Source organism: Papaver somniferum, chromosome 3 (genome assembly GCF_003573695.1).
Source record: "Papaver somniferum cultivar HN1 chromosome 3, ASM357369v1, whole genome shotgun sequence".
Taxonomy (NCBI): domain Eukaryota; kingdom Viridiplantae; phylum Streptophyta; class Magnoliopsida; order Ranunculales; family Papaveraceae; genus Papaver; species Papaver somniferum.
Window position 1 is genome coordinate 217,649,835 of NC_039360.1, and position 18,426 is coordinate 217,668,260.

The window sequence follows — 18,426 nt, forward strand, 5'->3', positions numbered from 1 at the left end:
AAAAAAAAAAGAAGAAAGAGTGGGATCCACTTTACTCATTCCCAATCTAAATGCTAGAGTCATGACAGTCCTGTCCTTGATTTTATCTACATGATTTCTTCCGGTTTATTTGGGCGTTTCAATTAAAAATAACCAATTTTGTTTAGGACTGCCTATCCTTGCAGCTGGATTTGCCTCTTGATTAAGTGGAACTACCACGAGAAGTCACGGGTAGGGGTGAGCATAAAAACCGGAACCGCGGATTTAACCCGTATCCGTCCGCAAAATTGCGGATTTCACCCAAACCGCAAGACGTATGGGCCGGACACGGGTGGGATTCTCAAATCCGCATGCGGTGCGGATGCGGTTGTCATTTGAAAACCGCGGATTACCGCAACCGTAGAAAGAAGCAAAGTTTTCTTACCTGAGTATGAACCTAGGCCCAAAGAGAAAGAAGTGAAGTTCTTTGATCACTTAGTTAACTAAATGAATTTAGGCCCAAAGAGAAAGAAGTAAAGTCCTTAAAACACTAACTGAATTTAGGCCCAACAAATAGAATCAAAACTAAGTTAACTAACTGAATACAATCAAAACTAAGTTAAGACACTAACTGAATTTAGTCCCAACAAGTACAATCAAAACTAGGTCAAATCCGCGGTTAATCCGCAACCGGCCCGTACAATCCGCGGATCCGCAAAGGTTAAATCCGCGGGTGATTGGGCCGGTCACGGTTCAATTTTGCAAATCCGCAACTTTGACGGTTCGGTTACGGGTGACCCCTAATCCGCAACCGTCCGTACATTACACACCCCTAGTCACGGGGTCTTCCTGGGGAGTAGGGGGTAAGATTGGTTGGATTAATTTGGTTTTTGCCTCATCAACATTCAATCAATCCGCACCCGATCGAACATCCGACGGGTTGGACGTGATGATTCAATGAATTTCTTCTATACTTAAAATGTAAAATATATAAGAAAAATTAAATCAAATATATACAACATTTGCTAACATTTATTTTTCTCACTCATCAAATAACATATTTAATTTTAATGGGTTTGGATGCATGATTTTAAAGGTGGAATTCATGGATATAGGGAATTTGGTGGAATTATGATTCCCCTGGTACGTTTGGTTGCCCAAGTTCTTTGGATTCACGTTTCCCTCGGGATTTATAATTCCACAAAATCCTCAACTTTGAATACCACCTCCCGCTAAGATTTGCTGGGAAATTTAGGAAGGATTATGGACCCATTTTTTTTTAAACTTATAAATCATATTCCTAAATAGTACGCAAACAATACATGAGATTTAAAACAAGGAAATGGTAAGAATTCTAGGAATTTACACTAGGTTACCAAACACACGAGAAGTTATCATGATTCCCAGTATTTATAATACCGTCAAATTATATATCCTCGGAATTATGGATTCTACAACCAAACACATCTTTATTTAGTACTCCCTCTATTTCATCAAAGTTGAACATATAAAATAATCTAATTTCTGATGCAGAATATGTTAACGTTATGATACTTATGTAATAGTACTTCAACTAATATCATCACCGGCAAAAAAAATGATAAGGATGCCAAAAAATGAAGAAAAGAATAACCATCAAGAAGTCCGACAACTAACATCAACATTAATTTAAGGACCAGATATCCGCCCGTTAAAAAAACAGATGGGAACCCGCAGAATCGAACCCAAACGCTCACCCCTAAGGCTTACTCTAATGAGGGAGTAAGATTCAATTTTCTCCCCCAAAAGTGTCGTTTTTGCGTCTCTAAAATCTTGAATTCAACGAGTTGTATTCAATTTGCTTGTACGTGAGATGTAATCAACACTGTGACGCCATTATGGTTGGCATCCCAAAAAAAAACCAGGTGCCAGAAGAACCAACGTCCTGGGAGAATATTCGCTGAAATATTTTTACAGACGCCATTAGGGTTGGCGTCGGACGGTGTTATACATGGCGTCTGGTCTGGATGCCCAAACAAATGGAGTCTCATGTTTATATTTGTTTGACCTTTTTCATACTACATCCCGTTTACAATCTTACGTTCTACTTCACACTCTCCTTGTAAAATTTGGTGTCATGAACGAGGGTTTAAGGTACACAATTGGGAATCAATATGACCGAGCCGTACACGGACCCAAGCATGTATTTACTAATTTCAATAAGTGACAATGAGGTTACATGGATTGATTACAGAATTTTAAACGATTACATAATTCTAAACGTAGCTCACTTTCACAGCCGGCACGACAACACTTAGCGTGTGCGTCAGTCCTTTAAACCGTTATGTAGCCATAACGGACGGGTTTTTTCTCGTGAGAGTTTACATAGAGGTATACCCACAAAACCAGTAATTCAGTTGTTTTAATCTGCGTCTCCATCTTGAGGAGGATTAGGTGGTGGTTGTATCGTGTTAAGTTCCGGGAAGTTCGCCTTCATGATTAAGTAGCATTGATAAAAAATGAATTCTCTTCTTGTATCCCGAGCGTATTTCATGTTTGCATATCGTTACTACAAAAGAACGTCATAAGTAGGTTAGTGTTTCTAATGAAGAATACGATCAACGGGTCGGATTAAAAATATAAACCACTTACAAGTCTCTCAACTGTTCATAAAGGAGACCGGTTCTGTGCAATATAAATTTCTTTCTGGTAACGTACGTAAACCCTCACTCCTTTTTTTATTACTCCAAGCTTACCGTTTATAGTTGTCACTGTTCTCTGATGAATATTTGTGAATTGTTGTGTATAATTTTCGAATATTTGATTACAAACCATACTAGCCGGAACTAAATGATGGTCAACCTCAGGGAGGGTAACAACACTAGCCCATGCATTTGTGAGTGCAATATCCTCTTCCACGGTATACACAGGAATTATATGTGTTTTCTGCTTGCTGGATATAAGTGACGAGGTGAACCGATATTCCGGAGAAGATGTAATTGGATGGATCGGAAAATCTTTTCTTTGGCACAATAATTTTGGTGGAAGAACAAGTGATTTTATAAAGGACTCGGTGAAACAGTACTTTGTTGTAGCAATGATGTGTAAAGCTTATCCGATTTTGCAAGTTGGTTGAAAGACCCAATAGAAAAACCCCGACATGTTAGTCACTTTAATTACTTCCTTTATTTATCATTCACTGTTTACCTTGTCGGGAATAAGTAAATGAAAAATAAGTAAAAGTATTATTTTTATGAATGATTGTGTGTTTGTCAACATATATTTTTTAGGAGACAACGTCCAGTAACAATTTTAGTGAATTCTAATATAATTTAAATTATTTCATTAATTTAAATTTACCACATGTACGGTGATCCGATATAAAAGTGCAATATAATCCTAAGTCACTATCGCAATCACCGTGGTTGCACTTAGCACGTGCAACAAGCCTTTAAACCGGTAGGTGTCCTTAGCAGCCGGATGGTGTCTCGGGAGGGTTTACAAGACATATAATCACAAAACCAGTAATGACGATGCTATCACATTACCCAAAGCGCATTGCTAGTGCCAACGGGTTAAATTCATCCACGACGTCCTTCAAAAGGAGGTGGCATTTATAAAACTCGAAATTGATATCATGTTTCTGTAAGAAATAACTTTTCTCCATCGATTCCTGCATGCATTGAACAATAAAACCATTCACTATGTCTTCAAAACAAACTGTTTTACAAAGAAGGAACGAAAACAATAATTACTTACGATATCATCATTTGTATTATAACCAGATGCGATATCCATACAAATAATCAAATTAGTATGGCATAAAAAATAGATTTGTTAAAAACAAGTATTTAAAACTATGATTACTTACGATATCTATATCCCTGTAATGAGTACTGGTCGAACGTCTCTAATTATCCTATCTTGGAGGATAACATACGATTTCACATCCCTTTTTATACTCTCAACCCTGTATCTTTGTTTTGGGGTAAAAACTGATTCTGCTGGTTTTGGTAAATTTGGGTGTGCCGCCGATAAATGAATATAAACTCTAAAAAAATGCACTGCATGGTAGTACTTTAGATTCGAGAGATCAATCTTTACAATTCTGGCCTAAACCAAGAAATGGTCGTTCCAGTCTTGCTTCAGTCACAAAATGAAGGAGAAAGGTTGATCTTATGGAGGGAAGCAAAGAAGGTATTGAGATCATAGTGGTTAACTTTGAACGTGTGGCTATTTTATGACTTGTATCAGAATATGGAACTGGCTTGCGGAATATAAGCTATCAGTTCTCGGTGTTTTTCTGGATACTGTGTTGTTAACCCAAACTCTGTCGTTCTTGAAATAGGTTGAAACCCTATTTATATAATCATAGTGTCATATGCCTATTAGTGAGTCAGCCATATGACCTTTGGCTAACTTTGGAGTGAGCCAAATAGTCACTTCCCTTGTTAATCGGTTGGTCAAATTAGGAGTTTACGTGTCCTCTTGTCCATGGTTGTTTTATTTGTTTTTCTTAGCCACATGATTAGTAGGTAGAGAGAGATCTAACGGATACCGAATCAAGCTGAGAGTGTGAGGAATAATTGATGTATTTATTCCCAATGATTTGTTGAAACTGGCAAGAAGAAAGAGATTAATGAAATTTAGGCTCATTCCTTCAGAAAGAGTAGGTTACTATGTGTGTGAATTCAACCCAACTTGTTGATTCATAACATTTGGTATCAGATTAGTTTGATCCTGTGTTTTGATTCATGACAGAAGGTGAGAAAGCACTTACAGTAAAGGACGTTGCTCATCAAAAAAAGCTTGATGGAGAACGTTTATCAGCTTTAGAAAAAGATGTCGCTGCCATCAAACTCAAGATGACTTCGATTGAAGAAACTTTGAGTTTTCAATTTGCTACCATCTGTAAACATCTCGGTGTTCCAGTTCAGACACATCCAAACGGTGAAACTGAAAACATTCCTTCAGGTAGTGATTCTAGTCATCGCACTGGTTTACTTCGTACTTCAGGTAATGTCCATCGCCAACCTAAGATTGATTTTCCTTGTTTCGATGGATCTAATCCGAGAGCTTGGATTCGTAAATGTGAAAGATATTTCTACCTAAGTTCTGTCGACAACCCTAAGAAGGTAGGTATAACTTCGATTCACTTAGATGATAAGGCTTATGCTTGGTTTTTAGACTATCAAGAGGGTAAATATTTTATTGATTGGTCTACTTTTGATTATGATGTTTGTTGTCGATTCGAAGATGTAACATATGATAATTATGTTGGCAGTTTTAATAAGTTGTCTCAGATTACTACTGTGGAAGAGTACTATGAAAGATATGAATCCTTAAAAGCTATAATGAAGGCTAACAATCGAAATTTTTCTGATGATTATTTCACAATGAGTTTTATTAGTGGCTTGAAGGAAGACATCCGTAACCCTGTTCAAATGTTTAAACCCAATTCGGATTCTGAGGCTTTCTACTTAGCTAGATTACAACAAGCTTCAATTGATTCTCAATCCAAGCGTTACAAAACTTTTCCCAGAAAATTTCAACCATCTACTAGCTCATTCTCTCCATCCTCAAGATATAAACCTTCATTACCACCACTTACCAATATACCCAAACCATATTTCTCTTATGATAAATCTATCATTACTCACCCTCTTACACCAACTAAGCCTGAGCCAAATTTTCCACCCATTAAACGACTCACTCCTGCTCATATGCAAGCCAGAAGGGATAAGGGGTTGTGCTATAATTATGATGTTTTCTACAAGCCAGACCACCGCTGTAAAACACAACAATTAGTGGATTCTAATGAGGACTCTGAAGACACCGCTGTAAAACACAACATGTTAGTGGATTCTAATGAAGACACTGCTTCTCCACCTATTGAGGACTCTGAAGAAGACACAGCTTCTCCATGAACTTCTGGAGATACAACCATGGAGATATCTCTTGATGCATTGACTGGTCTTGTTACCCAAAGCACAATTAGAGTACCAGGTAAACTTCAAAATCAAGATATATTTGTCTTGATTGACACTGGTAGTACTCATAGCTTTGTGGATTCTTCTTTGGCTGAGAAATTACATTTACACATAGCCCATACTGGCCAAATGTTGGTTAGTATGGTTACTGTTGCAAATGGTGACACCACTGTCAACCATGGTGTCTTGAAAAAGTGAGGGTCTAACAACACAAACCAATATTTCGCTCAGCAATCTGTATGGACAAACTCGAATATACTTTTAAGAGAATCAACAAGACTCAATCAATTAAAAGTATATCAACGAGTTTATATCTCTCTTCTTGATTTGATTTACTCAAGCAAGAACTGCGAGTTCTAATCAAATACAAGGAATAACTTGGATGGTACCAAAGACCAATATCCAAGAATCAATCAATATCAATCAACAACAGAAGGTCGGATTTCTAATTGATTGATTCAAACACACAACCTGTATTATTTCAATTATATAAACAAATATAATGCGGAAATAGAAATAACACAGACACCATAAATTTTGTTAACGAAGAAACCCCAAATGCAGAAAAACCCCGGGACCTAGTCTAGATTGAACACACACTGTATTAAGACGCTAAAGACACTATCCTACTCCAAGCTAACTTCGGACTGCACTGTAGTTGAACCCAATCAGTCTCCCACTGATCCAAGATACATTTGTACTCCCTACGCCTCTGATCCCAACAGGATACTGCGCACTTGATTCCCTTAGATTATCTCACCCACAACTAAGAGTTGCTACGACCCAAAGACGAAGACTTGACAATAAACAAATCTGTCTCACACAGACAAGTCTATCAAAGGATCAATCTGTCTCCCACAGATAAATCCTAAAAGGTTTTGTTCCGTCTTTTGATAATAATCAAGGTGAACATAAACCAATTGATAATCCGGTCTTATATTCCCGAAGAACATCCTAGAGTTATAAATCACCTCACAACAATCTTAATCGTATGGTAGCGAAACAAGATGTTGGGGAATCACAAAAAATGAGATGAAGATGTTTGTTATTACTTTTTATATCTTGCCTATCGGAGATATCAATCTCAAGCCAATCAATCTGATTGTACTCGTACAATATAAGATGCAAGATCAGATCACACAACTACGATAAAAGTAGTATCGGTCTGGCTTCACAATCCCAATGAAGTCTTTAAGTCGTTAACCTGGTTTTATAAGAAGAAAATCAAAGGTTAAAGGAGAACCGACTATAGTATGCAAACTAGTATCACGCGTGAGGTGTGGGGATTAGTTTTGCACAGATACTAGAGTTCCCCTTATATAGTCTTTCAAATCAGGGTTTGCAATTAAGTTACCTTGGTAACAAAACAATCAATATCCACCGTTAGATGAAAACCTGATTTAGATTCAAGCTAATATTTCTCAACCGTTATATCGAAAACTTAGCTTGTTACACACACTTGACAATGCACGCTTCTAGGTTTGTTAACCGTACCCAAATGTATGCACTTGTTGGTTCAACAATAGTTAACCAAATGGTTATCCATATGAGCATTTCATATCAACCATGTTCTTCTTCACCATAACTAGTTCAAATGATTTCAAATGAACTAGTTAGAGAGTTGTTCAATTGTAGGGAAATCTCATGTACTACACAAGACACAATTGAAGCAAAGATGATTTGATTCACTTGAATCGGTTCATGAACTTTTATAGCCACGGTTTGCAAACTGCATTCCTTACTCTTTTTAAGTTTAAGTTCAGAAATCATCTTCAGATATATAACCTTCTCAAGTTCGCAGACTAGGTTCGCAGACTTAAGTTTATAAACTCTAGCGGAAATTCTCGGATATGAGAACTTCGTCGGTTCGCGGACTGGGTTCGCGGACTTAGTTTCACGCAAATAGTTTGTCAACTCCAGCATAAATTCTCGGGTTTGAGAACTTCGGCAGTTCGCGGACTTGGCTCATGCCATTCTTCCGGTTCTCTTGATCAATTCGCAAACTTTGGTTCAAGGAATATGACTTATACGTAAATGTGTTTCCACAACAATGCTTATGTCCACCATTGGTTATGTAATCTAAACTCTCATTTCAATCATTGAAACATTCTTAGAGGACGTTATATGGTTGTTACACCATTTCTCGTCACAACAATTTTCAAGATGATTTTGGCATGGAGGCATGAACGGCATGGTTTTGGCATGGTTTAGGCGCGACCAAGCTAGGATTTTGGCATAGTCTTAGGCGCGACCAAAATTAGGGCTTGGCATCGGGCCAAAAGTTTCCACGCGTTTGGTGGAGAAGTTGGACGGCTGAGATTTGTATCTCAGAAGGAAGGGTGGTCGTTGATTGTTGCAACCCTTCGTTTGGCAGCCAGCGGCATGGAGGCATGGCCGGCATGGCTTTGGCATGGTTTAGGCGCGGCAAAGCTAGGATTTTGGCATACTATTAGGCGCGGCCAGAATTAGGTTTTGGCATAGTTTAAGCGCGGCCAAAACTAGGGCTTGGCATTGGGCCAAAGTTTTCCACGCGTTTGGTGGCTAACTTGGACGTCTGAGATTTGTATCTCGGAAGGAAGGATGGTCGTTGATTCTTGCAACCCTTCATTTGGCAGCCAGCGGCATGGAGGCATGGCTGACATGGCTTTGGTGCGGAGGTGTGGATGGCATGGCATGTCATTGGCACGATGGTGCAACTGGCATGGTCGGCATGCCTTTGGCACGGATATGTGGCTGGCATGGCACGCCATTGGCACAGTGGTGCGGCTGGCATGGTCGGCATGCCTTTGGCGCGGAGATGTGGCTGGCATGGCATGCAATTGGCACGGTGGTGCGGATGGCATGGTCGGAATGCCTTTGGCGCGGAGATGTGGCTGGCATGGTGGTGCGTCTGGCATGGTTAGCATGCCTTTGGCGCGGAGATGTAGTTGGCATGGCATGCCATTGGAACGGTGGTGCGGCTGGCATGGTTGGCATGCCTTTGGAGCGGAGATGTGGATGGCATGGCAGGCCATTGATATGGTGGTGCGGCTGGCATGGTCGGCATGCCTTTGGCGCGGAGATGTGGCTGGCATGCCATGCCACTGGCACAGTGGTGTGGCTGGCATGGTTGGCATGCCTTTGGCGCGGAGATGTGGCTGGCATGGCATGCACGGTGGTGCGGCTAGCATGGTTGGCATGCCTTTAGCGCAGAGATGTGGATGGCATGGCAGACCATTGGCCCGGTGGTGCGTCTGGCATGTTCGGCATGCCTTTGGCGCGGAGATGTGGCTAGCATGGCAAGCCATTGGCCCGGTGGTGCGGCTGGCATGGTCGACATGCCTTTGGTGCAAAGATGTGGCTGGCATATCATGCCATTGGCACGTTTGGCTAGCATGCGTGACTGGCATGTGTAGAGATGATGTCAGTCAGTACCGAGGGCCCTGCCGTGGAGCATGGCATATACATAAAAAAAGGTACCCCAATAATTTTACGCAGACATGTTGAATGTTTCAATAAATGTGCTAGTGGCGAAATTATTACTCAATTGTGACGTCACTGTTTGACTAAGGTTTTACTATTTTAATCCTAAGCTAAAAACCACCGTCAACACCTACATACCTCAGCAGTCTTCTGAGAAAGTTTAAGCTTTTTTGCTAATCGATTTGCTCTTCGTTGAAGTTTGTTGGCGTGCCACACTTGATGTTTGTACTTGTAACATATTGATAGTTCATGACCCTTCTGAGAACAAAACGAGCACGTCAATCTTGGATAATATTCAGGCCTCTGTGGTGTGACTGCAACTAGACACAAAGTAGATCTTGAAACCTTACAAACAGAGTTTCCAAAGGATGGGTCAATTTATTCTTCCAGCTTGATTGGATTCTCTTCTTCACCGAAACCATCAAGTTTGATTTATGTATTGCTACAATTATCAAAATAAATGTTTTCACATAGAAGACCGACACTTGATTTCCTATCTTCATTAGAATCATAGATCTCAGACATCTCATCAAGTTTTAGAGCAAGACCTTTGTTCCCAGTTTATTTTCTACGATTTGGGCACTCATTTGAAAAATGACCAAAAACCTTACACTTAAAGCACTGTGGCATATCCTCGTCATCATCCTAGTCAGCATCCCTGTTTTTAGGAGGAACGCGATTGTGAGGTTTATCTGATAACCTGGATTTGTCTCTTGAAAACCGTTTACTTCTCTTCAATAGAAGATCCCGAAACTGTCTTGTGATAAAGGAGACTGATTTGTCAAGATCTTCATCCGAAAAATCACCCTCTGACTCATCAACCTCAGAGACATAAACACTTTTACTTTTATCAGGTAATTTAGTGTTCTTTTGTGCTTTGAAGACAACATCCTTTCCGATTTTGGATGTATGCTCATGATCAAAGATCTTTCACTTTCCAACCAAAGTATTTCTGGAAAGATTATCAAGGTTATTTCCCTCAACGATGGCATGCTTCTTAGACTCGTATCTAGATGGCAGTGATATGAGAATGTTCATCACAATATCCTTTTCAGGAATAGTCTTACCCAATGCAAAAGATGCATTAACAAATTCAGACACTCTGTGATTAAACTCATCAAATGTATCTTCATATGCCATACAAAGGTTCTTCCAATCAGAATTAAGGTTTTGAAGCCTAGCTTCCTTTTCACTGGAATTACCTTCAAATACGATTTCTAAGATATCTCAAGCATCTTTAGACCTAGTGCAATTTGACACATGGTGTTGAAGATTTGGGGTAATGGCATGTATGATGGCATTCAAACCGTCGGAATTTTCCTTTGCAGCAAGTATCTCGGCAGGACTATATTCACCAATATTCTTGGGAACGTTTCCGTCTCCAATTGCCACAACGGGAGCATCATAGCCATTAACAACATATATCCATGATTGAAAATAACGCGCATGAAGAAAAGCTCGCATAACAATTTTCCACCATAAGTAATTAGAGCCATCAAAGACTGGTGGTACGTTAATAGAGATATCACCTCTGTCCATAGAGTCAGATCGCTACAAACACAGACTTGTAAGGTCTTAAACGTGTTTGCCTGCTGGGATACCAATTGAAAAAGCGGGGGGTCTAACAAAAACACCCAATATTTCGCTTAGCAATCTGTATGGGAAAACTCGAATATACTTTTAAGATAATCAACAAGACCCAATCAATTAAAAGTATATCAACGAGTTTATATCTCTCTTCTTGATTTGATTTACTCAAGCAAGAACTGCGAGTTCTAATCAAATACAAGAAATAACTTGGATGGTACCAAAGACCAATATCCAAGGATCAATCAACAACCAAAGGTCGGATTTCTAATTGATTAATTCAAACGCACAACCTGTATTATTTCAATTATATAAACAAATATAATGCGGAAATAGAAATAACACAGACACCAGAAATTTTGTTAACGAGGAAACCGCAAATGCAGAAAAACCCCTGGACCTAGTCCAGATTGAACACACACTGTATTAAGCCGCTACAGACACTAGCCTACTCCAAGCTAACTTCGGACTGGACTGTAGTTGAACCCCAATCAGTCTCCCGCTGATCCAAGGTACAGTTGTACTCCCTACGCCTCTGATCCCAGCAGGATACTGCGCACTTGATTACCTTAGCTGATCTCATCCACAACTAAGAGTTGCTACGACCCAAAGTCGAAGACTTGACAATAAAAAAATTTGTCTCACACAGACAAGTCTATCAAAGGATCAATCTGTCTCCCACAAACAAACCCTAAAAGTTTTTGTTCCGTCTTTTGATAATAATCAAGGTGAACAGGAACGAATTGATAATCCGGTCTTATATTCCCGAAGAACAACCTAGAGTTATAAATCACCTCACAACAATCTTAGTCGTATGGTAGCGAAACAAGATTTTGCGGAATCACAAACAATGAGACGAAGATGTTTGTGATTACTTTTTATATCTTTCCTATCGGAGATATCAATCTCAAGCCAATCAATCTGATTGTACTCGTACGATAGAAGATGCAAGATCAGATCAAACAACTACGATAAAAGTAGTATCGGTATGGCTTCACAATCTCAATGAAGTCTTTAAGTCGTTAACCTGGTTTTAGAAGAAGAAAACCAAAGGTTAAAGGAGAACCGACTCTAGTATGCAAACTAGTATCACACGTGAGGTGTGGGGATTAGTTTTGCACAGATACTAGAGTTCCCCTTATATAGTCTTTCAAATCAGGGTTTGCAATTAAGTTACCTTGTCAACAAAGTAATCAATATCCAGTTAGATAAAAACCTGATTTAGATTCAAGCTAATATTTCTCAACCGTTAGATCGAAAACTTAGCTTGTTACACACACTTGACAATGCATGCTTCTAGGTTTGTTAACCGTACCCAAACGCATGCACTTGTTGGTTCAACAATAGTTAACCAAATGTTTAGCCATATGAGCGTTTCATATCAACCATGTTCATCTTCACCATAACTAATTCAAATGATTTCAAATGAACTAGTTAGAGAGTTGTTCAATTTCAAGGAAATCTCATGTACTACACAAGACAGAATTGAAGTAAAGATGATTTGATTCACTTGAATCGGTTCATGAACTTTTATAGCCACGGTTTACAAACTGCATTCCTTAGTCTTTTTAAGTTTAAGTTCAGAAATCATCTTCAGATATATAACCTTTTCAAGTTCGCAGACTAGGTTCGCGGACTTAAGTTACCGGGCATAGTTTACAAACTCCAGCAGAAATTCTCGGGTATGAGAACTTCGCAGGTTCGAGGACTTAGTTTGCGGACTTAGTTTCACGCAAATAGTTTGTCAACTCCATTATAAATTCTCGGGTTTGAGAACTTCGGCAGTTCGCGGGTTGAGTTCGTGGATTTGGCTCATGCCATTCTTCCGGTTCTCTTGATCAACAAAGTTCGCAAACTTTGGTTCAAGGAATAGGACTTATACATAAATGTATTTCCACAAAAATGTTTATGTCCACCATTGGTTATGTAACCTAAACTCTTATTTCAATCATTGAAACATTCTTAGAGGACGTTATACAGTTGTTACACCATTTGTCGTCTAAGAAATTTTCAAGATGATTGAAACATATCGTGACTTTCGTCACATGGTAAAGATAAACTTGGTTAAAGCGAAAAGCTTACCAACTCATATTTCGAGATATGGATAGGCGAGGTATACTCGACTCGAAATACCAAACGTGTATAATCAAAGTATATATATATAACATACGACTTCTTGTCTCAAAGAGTAGGAGATAGAGTAGATATACTTTTGAGTGATAGATATGTTCAAGTCTTCACATACCTTTTTGTCGAGAAGTTCCACCGGTTCCTTGAGTAGTTCTTCTACTTGTATGATGAATCTCCATGAAGTCCTTGATCTCAACTACACTTTCTATCCTAGTCCGAGACTTAGTTATAATAGACTAGAAATCAAGACTTATAGTTTTGATCACTAACATTGACAAAAATGCTTGAGATAGCAACGCATGCGAGTTCGACCAAGCAATGCTCTAACATGTCTTTCCATATTTACAATGGTCTATGCAGGGATTCAAATTTGATAGTGATTTGAGAGTGCTTCCTTTAGGGGGTTGTGACATGGTATTGGCTGTTGACTGGCTCAAGAGATTGGGTGATGTTGTTTTCAATCTAACTGGCCTTAAAGTCTCGTTTCAGCATCAAGGTGCACATATTAATTTTCAAAGACACACTGATAAACCTTCTTGCAACTTACTCAGTGGTGCCTCCTTTTTCAAATTTGTCAAAAACCACACTCCCACCATTATTGGCCAATTTTTCTCCATTTCAGCTACACCCATTTCTCCTACACCTCATGAGATTACATCTCTTTTACACAACTATGATGATGTCTTTGACTCACTATCCACACTCCCTCCTACCAGAGTTATTGACCACAAAATTCCCTTAAAACCCAATTCAACACCTACCTCTCAAAGGCCCTATAGATGCCCCTACACTCAGAAGGCAGTGGTAGAACAATTAGTTCAAGAGATGTTAGATGATGTCCTTGTTCAAGACATTGCCAGTCCATTTGCTGCACCCATTTTATTGGTCAAGAAAGAATGTCTCTTGGAGATTCTGTGTAGACTACGGAAAATTAAATGATATGACAGTTAAGGATAAGTTCCCCATTCCTCTCATTGAAGAACTCCTTGATGAATTGAATGGAGCTACCATCTTCACCAAATTGGATCTTAAAGCTGGCTATCAACAAATTAGAATGCACATTGAGGACATCTACAAAACTGCTTTTAGAACTCATCATGGACATTATGAGTTCAAGGTGATTCCATTTGTTCTTACCAATGCACCTGCTACATTTCAATCTCTCATGAATAATGTGTTTCAACCATTCCTCAGAAAGTTTGTGTTAGTATTTTTTGATGACATTCTTATCTACAACAAATCCCTTGAAGAACACTTGTTACACATCTCTCAAGTGTTGAACTTATTAAGACAACACAGTCTTTTTGCTAATTTCAAGAAATGTTGTTTTGCTCAACCTCAGTTGAATTACTTGGGTCATATTATTTCTTATAGTGGAGTTGCTGTTCATCCTGAGAAGTTGGCATCCATGCAAACTTGGCCTCAACCCAAAAATTTGAAGCAATTAAGGGGTTTCTTGGGCCTCACTGGTTATTATAGAAGGTTCATCCAAGGATATGGCAATGTTAGCAAGCCACTTACTGACATGCTTAAGAAGAATTCTTTTTGTTTGGTCTCCATCTGCACTACAAGCTTTCCAAGACCTCAAACAGGCCATGAAAAATACTCTAGTCCTAGCCTTGCCTTATTTCTCTTCTCCATTTGTCTTGGAAACTGATGCATGCACTAGGGGGATTGGTGTTGCCTTGATGCAACATGGCATACCCATTGCATTTTTCAGTAAGCCTCTTGGTCCCAAGGATTTAGCTTTATCTACTTATGAAAAGGAGCTGCTAGCCATTGTTATGGCTGTGCAAAAATAGAGACACTATCTATCTCAGAATCAGTTCACCATCAACAATGATCACCGGAGCTTAAAGTTCTTCATGGAGCAAAGAATGACATCTATTCTGCAATAAAAATGGCATATGAATCTCTTGGGGTTAGATTATGTGATCCATTAAAAAAAGGGTAAGGACAACACTGTTGCAGATGCATTATCAAGGATTCCTCAATCTTCTGAATGCTCTGCCATCTCTTTGTATCAACCTCAGTGGTCTCAAGATATCCTCAGCAACTACAAAGATGACACCATTGTTCAGCAGTTGCTGACCCAACTACTCATCGGTCCTATACATCCATCATTTTCCTTGCAAGGGGGAATTCTCAGGTACAAAAAGAGATTATATGTTGGTGATGGTAATAACATGAGAACCTCTATCATGCAGTCAGTACATGCATATGTTGTTGGTGGTCACTCAGGGATGCTAGGAACCTATAATAGGGACAAATCCTATTTCTTCTGGCCAAAGATGAAACATGACATTCTCCAGTTTGTATCCAGTTATAAGGTTTTCCAATGTAATAAATCTGAACACTCTGCTCCTGCTGGCCTCCTCCATCCATTTCCCATACCAGATGCTGCTTGGAAACATATCTCTATGGATTTCATTGAAGGTTTGCCGCTATCAAATAGAAAATATGTTATACTGGTAGTTGTTGACATGCTAACAAGATATAGCCACTTTATTGCTCTCAGCCATCCTTTCACAGCTGCTTCTGTAGCTAAGGAATTTATGCATCAGGTTTTTAAGCTACATGGACTGCCATCTTCTATAGTGTCAGATAGGGACAATATCTTCATTAGTCAATTCGGGCAGGAGTTGTTCAAATGTTTAGGCACCTCCTTACATCTTAGTACAACATATCATCCTCAGTCAGATGGATAGACAGAAAGAACCAATGCATGCCTGGAGCAGTACTTGAGATGCATGACTGGTACTAACCCTAAACTTTGGGCCAGTTGGATGTTTCTAGCTGAATGGTGGTTCAACACCAACTTTCACACCAGTCTTAAGATGAAATCATTCCAAGCCTTGTATGGTTATCTCCCTCCACATTTTGCTTTCCCTTTCCATTCTACTACAATAGTGGCTTCATTTCAGGAGTACTTGCAAGAGAGAGACCACATGTTACAACTACTCAAAGAAGACCTACTCAAGGCTCAAGACATGATGAAGTTTTATGCTGATAACTCTAGATGTGACAGATCTTTTAATCTGGATGACTGGGTGTTTCTGAAATTAGAACCATACATGCAATCATCTGTAGCACTCAGACAGAACCTTAAACTCTCAGCCAGATATTATGGCCCCTTTGAGGTCCTACAAAAGGTTGGTACTGTTGCTTACAGGTTAAAGCTACCCATTGGGTCCAGAATACATCTAGTGTTTCATGTATCTCAACTAAAGAAGCAGATTGGTCAACATTTGGCTCCTTCTAATTCTCTTCCTTTGGTGGATACTTCTGGAGCTTTCATTGTTCTGCCTGTTGTTGTTCTAGCCCATAGAGAAAGATCAAGAGGCGTCATTGAAGTTCAACAAGTTCTTATCCAATGGTCCAATTCACAGCATGAAGATGCAACATGGGAGGACATCTCACTCATCCGTGCTCAATTTCCTGAGTTTATCCTTGAGGACAAGGATGTTTAGATGGGGACGGTATTGTCATATGTATATTAGTGAGTCAGCCATATGACATTTGGCTAACTTTGGAGTGAGCCAAATAGTCACTTCCCTTGTTAATTGGTTGGTCAAATTAGGAGTTTACGTTTCCTCTTGTCCATGCTTGTTTTATTTGCTTTCTTAGCCACAAGATTAGTAGGTAGAGAGAGATCTAACGGCTACCGAATCAAGCTGAGAGTGTGAGGAATAATTGATGTATTTATTCCCAATGATCTATTGAAACTGGTAAGAAGAAAGATATTAATGAAATTTAGGCTCATTCCTTTGGAAAGACTAGGTTATGGTGTGTGTGAATTCAACCCAACTTGTTGATTCATAACACATAGTTGCACGCACCCTGATCTCGTAGGAAATGGGAGTAGTTGAGTGATTGAGAAATGAGATCGTGTAAAAATGTTGAAACCACGTCTTACTATGAGGGAAGACGGATCAGTTTACACCCACTACTTCTCAGCTGCCACTAACTGTCCGCCTTTTCAAGACACTTTCTCATAATGGGCGTGTTGCACGCCGCACGCTGTAAACTGCCAGACCAATACCCTAATGAACATCCCCCGGTTTGTGACATGTTTGATGTCTCGAGTATTTTATAGAAAATACGTAGCACGTGGGTCTTGCCTAATTATTCTGACCAATCATGCCCAAGCTAGGTGGCGGGTGGTCATGTGTGACGAGCCAAGTCAGGAGACTTTCCACAAAGAATAGTATGTAATGTTATTAGGTTAAATAACTAAGTTGTTTTTGAAACCGATATTCATAAAATATCGTATGTATTCTATGGATGTAAAGCATCGCATTTAAGCAAGCATCTCAAAATAATCGATGCTCATAAAGCATCGTTGTACATAGCTCGCTTAAATCAGTCGCGGAGCTTAATGTTTTAAAGGGAGCACAACTTGCCATTCTCGGGAAGCTGCCAGGAGCCATTCACGCGTGCCAAGGGCAGGCCGGTTGGTCCCTATAGGAGAGTGATGGCTGGTAGCCATTTTGACATCTTATTGGTCGGTCCAAATTAAATGTAGATCGGTTAAATTGTCTAGCCAAACTGGATGGCTGAGATGATTTTCGGCAGTTATTGGCTTCCGCTAATTTATTTAAGACTATTATAAGAAGCACGTTCAGCCATCTTCGGACAACATTTTAGGAGCCACATGGGTAGGCCGTGGCGCGGACGATTATTCCATATGGAACAGGAGCGGCCAATGGTCACATCTGTATTTTGTTGAGCGCTTAGAATAGGAGTTTGGCCAGCTGATTCGTCTGGCGAAGTTGGGCGGTCGAGATGATTTGCGGTAGTTAATGGCTTCCGTTGATTTATTTAAGTTTTAAAAATCTGTGTGGCCAACCTATTTTGGGCCAACGGTTTTTGGTGTTAACTGCGTGCTGGGAGTTGTTCGACCGACCAGCACAATAGCCGGGCCGCTGGTGAACATATCTGCACCTTTCCCGTCGATTGAGATCGAATCTAGGCCGGTCAATTCGGCTGACGAAGTTGGGCGGCTAAGATCGTTTTGCGGCAGTAATGTAATGCCGCTTAATAGAAATTAGGATTTTGTAACTCGTGTGGACAACTATTTTGGTAAACGTTTAGTGGCTCCGCTTGCGAGTCAGAGAGATGCCTATCGGCCTAGGCATTAGTAGGCCCGCCGGTGTACACGATGGCGCTGGTCCGACCATGTTAGGGGCGGCTAGGTGTGATAAATCGACTGGCCAAAACGTACGGCCGTAATCGTTTTAAGACTGACATGGCAAGCATATATTAAATTCCTTAAGGAATTAGGTGTGTCGACCAACCAACTTCCAACTTTATTTAAAAG

At 39.8% G+C, this 18,426-nt stretch overlaps 1 protein-coding gene across 1 annotated transcript; it reads left to right on the forward strand.

The window, feature by feature from the left end:
• Nucleotides 1–15,943: 15,943 nt before the first annotated feature.
• Nucleotides 15,944–16,576, forward strand: LOC113360663. The gene has a single exon (XM_026604148.1). The coding sequence runs from the start codon at nt 15,944–15,946 to the stop codon at nt 16,574–16,576; it is 633 nt and encodes a 210-aa protein (XP_026459933.1).
• The last annotated feature ends 1,850 nt before the right edge of the window (nt 16,577–18,426 follow it).